The 9,449-nt window shown below is 35.3% G+C and overlaps 1 protein-coding gene across 1 annotated transcript; it reads right to left on the bottom strand.

Annotated features, from left to right (window-relative positions):
• Positions 1-6,375: 6,375 nt before the first annotated feature.
• On the bottom strand, positions 6,376-8,844 carry LOC109008653 (mediator of RNA polymerase II transcription subunit 20a-like). The gene is made up of 5 exons (XM_018988843.2): positions 8,587-8,844; positions 8,291-8,433; positions 8,015-8,193; positions 7,723-7,812; positions 6,376-6,800 (listed from the first exon to the last, which is right to left on the bottom strand). The coding sequence occupies exons 1-5, from the start codon at positions 8,598-8,600 to the stop codon at positions 6,558-6,560; spliced, it is 669 nt and encodes a 222-aa protein (XP_018844388.1). The 5' UTR covers positions 8,601-8,844; the 3' UTR covers positions 6,376-6,557.
• Positions 8,845-9,449: the final 605 nt, after the last annotated feature.

Below are 9,449 nucleotides of genomic sequence, written 5' to 3'. Positions count from 1 at the left end.
CATTCATGTTAGTATACCATGATCAATGATATGCCATGCATATGAGTAAAATATACTATGAAAATCATGAAGTCGACATGTTCATATGCATTATTATAAAATAAGTAAGAATTCATGTGAAAGATAAGTAAGTTATAATTGGCCTTATGTTCTAGGTGGAGGTGCAAGTCATGGACCTAAGCATGGTCCACCATAAGTATGCTATGATGTATTTGGTGATACGAACCTAAGCGTGCTTCACCATATACCATGTTATGATTTATTTGGTGACACGGACCTAAACGTGCTCAACCATATGCCATGTTATGATTTATGCGGTGTCACGGACCTAAGCGTGATCCACTATATGTATGTTATGATGTATTTGGAAACACGGACCCAAGTATATTTCATCATGTCATGTTATGATTTATTTGGTAACACGGACTTAAGCGTGCTCAACCATATGCCATGTTATGATTTATGTGGTGCCATGGACCTAAGCGTGGTTCACCATATGATTTATGAGATCAACAACAGTTGGACCGATACACATATATTATAATGACCACTAAGCAAGTGAAAGACAAGATGAAATAAGGTATGCACGAATGATAGGAAATGCATGGAGTCAGTCATTCATTCATCCATGTTATATGTGTTGCTATGATTATGTTTGATTCCGCTTATGTTACTAATGAATTATCTATATGCTATGTGTATGTATGACGGTGTATGTAAGTTTTCAAAATTGAGCCTAATGTTAAGTTAAATTAAGTTTACAGTATGATGTGCTATTACTGAGTCTTCGACTCATTTTTTTCTCTGTTTTTATGTTTTATTGTCCTTACTGATGATTTTGTAAATACAGAGTAGGAGTGTCAGGAGTAGATTATTCTTCAAGAGATTTAGACCTTGAATAAGTGTTAGTACCATATGGGTCTAGCTATGATTAGACAGTGAAATAAGTGGTTTTATCACACAGGACTAGTTTTTGTTACTTTCTTATGCTTTAGTTTTTTATATTATGGAGTTCTATTATGCTAAGTTAGTTTTGATGATTCAATAAATGAGGTATTTTTCATGATGTCGAATCTCTTTACCGAGCATTTAGCTAGGAATGTACGTGGCATCCTAACCTATGGGAAGGGGTGTTACAATTCATTACTTGATAAACAGTCAAAAGGCAGTTGTTAAATGCCGATACTAATAGGCTACAAATTGCATATGCAAGATCCACCTAGTGTCATGGCCTTGTTTAGGCAGCTTTTAATGATGAAAAACTAAAAATTTCAGTGCCTATACCTGGGTCTTAGACATAATTTGGGTGCACTTAACATCTCATTACCACCTAGCCTTCTATGAAGTAAGAGAGAGAGAGAGAAAAAAAAAAACTAAGAAAATGTGAGTGTGCAAGTAATCCTAAATGAAGACAATCAAACAAGATTGGTATTGGCATAGTACTTAGAGATAGGGAAGGGTCTGTACAAATGAGTGTAATGAAACCATTGCACAATTGTTCTGATGCAGCACTGGCTAAAGCGAGTGGACTATTTGAAGCTATTAATTTGTGTAAAGAGTTGGGCTTAGGTGGTTGTTTACTAGAGGGTGATTCATCCCAAATAGTTACTACTATACTTCAATAGAATGGGGAGGAGGGATGCTATAATCCTCTTATTGCAGATATCAAACTCTTATTGCATGGGACTGGATAGAAGCTTAGGCATGTAAAAAGGTAAGTAAATCAGGTAGCACATGTGTTAGCAAGAGAGGTTGTACTGCTTACTACCTAGAAGATTTACTACCAAAATAACCTATATCATCAACTACTAGATCACAACCAATAGAAGAGACTCGACACCAGCATCAGTTTGCAAAATAACAACTATAATGACATATATAGATGCGCACTAATCAAAATGATATATTGTTTGATGTCAATAGCCAATTAATAAATAGCATTTTCAACCAAACCGGGGGAGCAAATGCAAATATTTAGACAAATGTAAACATGACTATAGGATCATGCACATCGTGTCGGGGATCAACTTCAATGGTATATTGTTTACAAGAGATTGTAGGCTCACCAACGAATAAAAAGAAACACAGAACCATAACAAGAACAACAATAATGATAAGGTTGAAAGGTGGCGGAATCTTACCTACTTCGAGATTTTGATGGAGAGTTCTCTGAGAATCGGAGCAGCCAATAGGAGAGAGAGAGAGAGGACTACAAAGAAGCCAAACTTGGGTGTTCGAATCAAACGCACTATTTATTTGTCACGAACGAAACCTAAACAAAGGTTATGATCGACACGTCCTCATGCACCTTTCAATTCATTATGGCCCATTTTGGTATTGTAGTAAAATACAAACTATCTAAGTGTTTTCGTACAGAAAAAACTTTTGTGCATCCAAACGGCTATCAGAATGGATCTCTTCTTATCTCAATTGGTCTCTCATTATCTCAACACTATTCACTGAGATGACCATTCCCTAACACAAAACACAAAGACAGTCTCAAGCCTCAATTGATAATGACTCATCTCTCACCCGTGTTGCCCTAAGGAATCTTCTTCCTACTTTCACGATAGAAATGTCAAACCAAAAATCAGACATGCATCAATCAAATCAAAACAAACCCAGAATTGAAACCAAATCCAAGAATCTCAAGAATCGAAATCCATGAGGATTGCACCAGAACTCAAAGAACCCACAATCCCCAACTTTCTCAAAACCTTGATCTCAAAGAACCCATAATCCCCAACTTTACATGAAGATTTGACTTTTTTCCATGTTCAAGGATATGGGGATCTCCAAAGACGAGTTTCCAAGCAAGAAAGGGGTTCGAGTCGAGTTTTTGATTTGCAAGGCCCACAGATCCATCTCTCCTCCACTATGATTTTTCAAGAAAAGTGTATCAAATTTTCTCGGGCTCACTTTGTCCTTGTGTGGCTCTCACTCGCATTTTCTTTAGTTGATGTTGGAAACGTTGAAAAAGAAAAGGAGAGGTGCAAAAAATTGTAACACAAAAAACACACATACAAACCCTTCTACTCATCATCCCTACTCCCTACACCATACACCATATTTGAATTTTTTTTTTTTTTATTCTTGCTAAACTAAAGGAATTATTCTACTCATCATTCATATACCAATATACCATAAATTTGGTAAGGAAAAAAAGAATAAAAAAATAAAAAAATCATGTGGTGTGTGGTATAGAATGATTGTTAGAAAATTATAATAAAAATAATGGAATCACGAAAACAAAAAATAAAAATATGGACTCTAAGGCTCGATTGTAACAACAATGTCTTTAGAACATATTTTGTTGCATTTCAATGTGCTATAAAGTATTGACAAAATTGTTTCCATGATAAAATGAAAATCTCTCTTCTCATTGTTCTATGAGTTGACGTTTTCCATCAATGCATAAGATTTTATTTAAACAAATAAGGAAAATGGAATTTTACATTATTATTTAAAATACCCAAATATAATTTTATCATTTTAATAAAATATAACATTCCCCCACTATTTGAAATAGTAATAATAATAAATTATTGTGCATATGGACGAAATAAATTGCTTCAATAAATGTGTCTTTTGGACTTAAACCTTCACCTAGTGTAATTATATTAGAGCTATATCAAGGTTATCAATGAATGTATCTTGAATTGATGACCCTATTAGAGTAGCTTAATAGAATTCATGCAATTATATTCTAATTCTCCAAGTATTTTCATTTAGTTTGCACTCTTTTATCGGTTGATTTAACCTAGTCCAAATTGAACACTTTGTCAACCTTCACATCTTCGGCATTCACAAATTGATTTTCAATCAAACATGTCAGGGTCTTGGAGAAGACAACTGCATCACATTGTCTATGAATTAAGTCATTTTTATTGGGAATAGCATGCCTAATCCACTCTAAGACCTTATTCAAAGGTTTGTAATTAATCACTAGGCGGGGTGTCCCTCTCATATTCTTTGCATTTTCAAGACATAAAAAGCAGCACAAGACCAATGAGACTTACTATGCCTAATAATTTTCTTAGCAAGCAAATCATGAATTTCATTTTTGTAAAATTCTAAAGTCTCACTATTAATTTGAATAGGTCGAGTTTTAGTTGGAATGTTCTTTTCAAAAAAATCTTTAATATAGGGTTAGTAAGTGCTGAGTTTTGTTTTGGTTGATTTCATTATGAATAGGATGTTCAGATCTAATTCATCTATTAGTTTCAGGTCTAGTATATCTCATGATATTATTAATGAGGAAGACTTTTCTGTTGAAGAAACTGATTATGTTGATTTCAATCGTTGGAGTATTCCAAAAATTGATATCAAATCTATTTACCAAACCACTTGGGTTCAGTCTGCTTTCAAGGCTGAGTTTAATGTTAAAACTGTTGAACAAATCTATGTTATTTCAAAGACTCATGAAAAATGTTGTTTGTTTAACAGAAAATCAATTCAAGATTTTCTGATAAAAGGTTACAAATTTTTGCACATTGGTTATATTCAAGTTGTTGTTAAACCTCTAACAAGGAAAGACATCAATGCTTTGATACTTCTTTGTCTACGAGATGCTCGATTCAAGAAATTTGAAACTAATCTCTTAGGCATGATTCAATCTTCTCTGTTTAGTGGTCCTGTCTACTTTGATTGTTTTCCTAATTAAACTATTGCTTTGGATGATCCTAATATTTTGAAAGCTTTGACTTTATATATTTTAACTTCTAGTTATGAAATGGAAGAATGTAGTAAACATCTTGCCATAGTTTACTGCATTTATTACAGGATTTTAAAGATCAATTTGAATCCTAAATCTATTTTGAAAACTTCAGGAAATAAAATTTTGTTAGTTCAGAGTTCTACTCCTAATGCGAACATTCAAGTTCCAAGAATGATTTATTGGAAAGATATTTCTCTTCCCAATGAATGAACTTTGGAACATGAAATTCCTCCTACTAGGGTTTTAGCTTATGAGCTTAACCTTGATTACATTCAACAGTATTTGGATAATACTATTAAAATTAGTTTTCACCAACCTCTAGCAAACAATGAAAGAAAAAATTCTTTCATTGGAACTAGATGGATCAGATATGAATTGTATTCAGGAATGAATAATTCCTAATAAATATTATGAGAAATCTACTGAGAAGTTTTTCTCCGTAAATGGGTCTTAGATGAAGATCAAGTATAAGTTTAATACTGCTCATGTTTATAAGAATAATATTTGTTTTAAAATTCTTTCTATGCTTGTTAAAAATATGACTGATAAGGTCATATTAGGAATTCCTTTTATTTCTTTTTTATATCCATTTCTTTTTGAAAATGATGGTATTACTACTGATCATTTTGGACAGAAAGTCAATTTTAAATTTGCTTCAAAATTTGAAATTGATACTGACAAAAGTTTGAAATCTTTGCTTTCTGTAAAAACAAAACGTTTGAATTTCCTACAACAAGAAATCAAATTCAAAAAGATTTCTGAACAATTGTCTAATAAACTACTTCAGTCAAAAATCAATGATTTTAACAAAAAACTTATTGATATTGTTTGTTCTGATTTTCCAAATGCCTTTTGGCATAGGAAAAAACATGTTATTTCTTTACCTTATATTATAAATATATATATATATATAGGTGTTGAATATATCTTTGGAACCTGAATCCATTTATAATAAACTTAGTAGATGTATAGATAGCCACCTAATGTACCACATTATTAATCAGTCTTTTTCTGAAATTTGAAAACGCTGCTTTTTATCTTTTGGTAATAAGGTAATAGAGAAATGATTTGTACAAGCCTCAAATAGATAAGTCTCATGCAAACCCTTGTAAAAAAATAGACCCCACCTTAAAAAAGTATAAAAAAATTATTCTTTATTAGTGGGACTCATTTTTTTACAAAAGACTTGTATAAAACTTATCTATTTGGAACTTATAAGTAGCATTACTCTTAGGTAATAATATGTTGCTTTCTATTTAATTTGGAAAGCAGAAAGTTGAATTGTTACAGTTCCTAGCCGTTGTTCTGCAATACAAGCAAGCACTGGTCAGGACATCCAGCCTCTCTCTCTCTCATAAATGAATTGTATTATGATGATGATACTGTTCATTGGCACGTGCCAATATTGTATGATGATGCTAGGGCATCTATAATTTGGCTGCCCTTTGATGACTGCTGTACTTTTTTCTTCTTTTTTTTTTTTTTTACTCCAGCTTTTATACAATTACTGTACACAGCTTGTTCCAGATCAACGCAACCAGTCAATTATTCAGATGTCACAAACAATGTGGAATCTCAAATATTCGTTTAGATTTGAAGCCGAAGTAAATGATTTTATCAAAGTATTAAGAAGTTGGGTGATTCTATATCTTGAAACATTCCATAGAAAGTAACTTCTAATTGCCTGCAATACTCGAGCAATTGCTTGTTTCTGTTCTATTGCATACCTTTACACCTAGTCCCAAAGCAAGTAGGTTTCAAGATGCATCAATTAAAGCCTAAAGAGGGAAAGGAGTCGGTTATTCATATCACATACATGGCACAAATCCATTATCCTTTCCTAATTTCTCATTGATTGCACTGCTTGAACTGTTGCAATTAGTTGAGCCATAACCGTAGCATATTGAACAGCACTATGTTGGGAAGTATAGCTGTCTGCGAGACCATAATCAGCAAAATTTGGTTCTATATGCACAAAATGTCCCGGTAATGATCTTTTTGACAGAGCTTCTTGCCATATATCAACAAACTCTTCCATGACTTGCCTGCCTTTCTCCATAGAAGAAATGGGAAGATACTCAACCTGCAAACAACAATAGAGCAATAAGGGTTCACCAAAAAAAAAAAGGTTACTCCCCAAATTTACCCATTAATCTAATGTAGATGGTCGAATGCATCATATAACACCAGAAGGAAAAAAAAAAGGAAGAAAACCAGTCAGGGTATTTAGGGTTGCAGGACCATAAGTATGTAATTTGGAAAGAGAGAGAGAGAGGGAGAGGGGGGGTTTTCAGAACAACTGTGAAAATCCTCGCAGGATCAATAAAATCCATGTGGGTAAATTTGATTAAGGTGCATTAAAGACCAGAATAAATCCAGTAACCTCAGGGCAACAGTAGTCACTTCAAATCCATGTGGATAAAGGGAAGACCAATCATTCAGCGCAGGTTGGTAACCCAACAAGGTCCATGCTTCATACTGTGACAAAATGTCAATCCTCATTCTTCAAATAAAACTTGGGACTAGTCTCATATTGTCACCTTTCAACTTCAGTTTTTACTCCAACCTCTGATATTTTTTTTTATCAGTAAATAAAAGCTTTATTAAAAATAACTCCAACCTCTAAGAAATTCTCCAACAAAGATCACCAAAACAACATCAGTAACACATTATTAAAAAATCAACATGCAGCACCAGCATGCAGCACCAGCACATTTCGCATTTCTTTCCACATGGGTATAGTTAATAAGAGTCAAAATACGATATCTACATGTCCAAAGCTAAACCTCAATTTGAGCAAGCATTCAAATTAATAAAAATGCACTTGCTACATCAACAAATTCCATAACTCTCCAACATAAACTTCATCAGTCAAACCCCAATGCACCTTAATCAATGAGATTTAAAATAGTAAATAATAAACAAAATGGATGCCAACCAATCAGAAAGAATGCAATTCAAAAATTTACCAAAAGGGTGAGAACTTAACAACATTTGTCCAGTACCTCCATGACTATCCCTCTCAAATTCTCAGAATGAGTAGGAACAACTTTTCCCACTCTCAGCTGAAAGTCACCAAGTTGATACTGAAAACCCTACACATAACCACGACAATAAGCCTCTTAAACCAGAACAAATTCAAAAATCTCTACTAGAGTTGCCCGTCCAGTGGAAACGAGTTTCAATGATTGATACAATAAAAAACTTCAAATTTTTTTATTAACATTGTCTATTTCTACATTATAAATTTGTAATGGATAAAAATTATAAGTCGATTGAAGGAAGAAGGAAACGAACATCGAAATAAAGCGCAACGCGGGTTTTGTAAGACTGAAGCTTCTCCATCAACGTCTGGATCGAGGAGTCCGCCTCAAGAACAATGCGCTGCCCGCGAATTATGAGATAGTACTTGCTGGGCTGCTCCGGAAGCGAAATCCCAAGAAAATCACGCGGAAACTCGGAAGCTTGCGTCGGCTCTGGTGAAGGCAATTTTTATTAAAATTCCAGAAAGTGAGAAAACTAAAATAGAGGAACCTGAGCACAGAAAAAATTAGAAAGGGAAAATGCAATGACCTCGGGTATGGGGCTTGTAGAAGGTGAGAGTGGCTCTCCATCGGCCTTCTTTGACGCCGTTGATGCTCTCCACACACTGCGAGACTTCGCTGAGGATTTGGCTATTCACGGTGCTTCCAGCATTGGGCTGCCAGTGCAAAACCCTAGAGAAATTCCCCCAAACAATAACAAAACATAATTTCAAATTTGTATTGCTTTATTCTAAAGGGTTTCCCAAAAGAAATTTTCTTTTATGTTTTCCAAAGCCAAAGAAAAATTTATTGAATGAGAAGAAAAGAAATCGCTCACTCGTTTACCATTTGAGTGGCATCTTCGTTGTGTGGAGAACGTGACTGAAAGAGTGAGAGCGCGTTCTGAGAAAACACAGGAATAGGCAAGGTTACTGGAAGTCGGAGCCCAATCCAGGCTAACGCGGTCGAACGTTGACGTTTAGACAATTTTTAGGGCATTCAGGATCTCCCGAGTTTTTAACGAGCACAACCTTTCTAGCGAACATTTGTGTAATTCGGCCCCAAAGCGCCCTGCGTTTAGACAACAAAAATGCTACTCACAACCGCGTAGGAGAACCCTCGCGAAATCGAGTCCGACGTGGTAATTAATGAAACGGCATCATTGCTCAGCTTGTTTGAAAACGGTGACGAATTTAAACTTCATAGCGCTAAACGGCTTCGTTTAGCTCACAGACCTCGAATACAGAAGGGGTCACTTCACCTCCTTTCCCATTTCGTCCATCCCCACGAGACCCAACCCTTCACTCTGTCTTCTTCTTCCTCTTCTCCGTGAAGCCCCATCGTCCTCCATGAAGCCCTATACTCCTCCACGAACTGGCCACCCCACAAAGCCACCGCATACAAAGTCTTCGCCTTCTCCACAGTCATTCTTCGTGGTCTCCTTCGAACCCACAAACCCTTAGAAGGCCACGAACCAGCGAAGTCATTGTCTTCATCTTCTATGAAATCTTCTCCACGAAGACACAGAGCCACATCCCCTTCGTCTTCTCTATCTTCTTTTTCGTCTTCTCCACGAACCCTCCTTCCCAGAAACCCAAATTTGAAATCCCCTTCCCAGAAACCCAAATCTGAAATCCCCTTCCCCCGAAACCCTAATCCTAAATTTGTTTGGTTATCAAGCCCCGAAACCCTAAACCTAACCCTATCCC

The sequence above is a fragment of the Juglans regia genome, chromosome 1 (assembly GCF_001411555.2).
Source record: "Juglans regia cultivar Chandler chromosome 1, Walnut 2.0, whole genome shotgun sequence".
NCBI lineage: Eukaryota > Viridiplantae > Streptophyta > Magnoliopsida > Fagales > Juglandaceae > Juglans > Juglans regia.
The sequence above is the reverse complement of the archived record's forward strand: the minus strand, read 5'-3'. Positions and strand labels throughout refer to the sequence as shown.

Bases quoted from the DNA above. Each gene is read 5' to 3' on its own strand.
- LOC109008653 (XM_018988843.2), bottom strand. The intron at 8,194-8,290 runs GTCATTGCATTT...TGCCTTCACCAG, and splicing joins CTACAAGCCCCATACCCGAG to AGCCGACGCAAGCTTCCGAG. The intron at 6,801-7,722 runs GTACTGGACAAA...TGTTGTTTGCAG, and splicing joins TGAGAGGGATAGTCATGGAG to GTTGAGTATCTTCCCATTTC.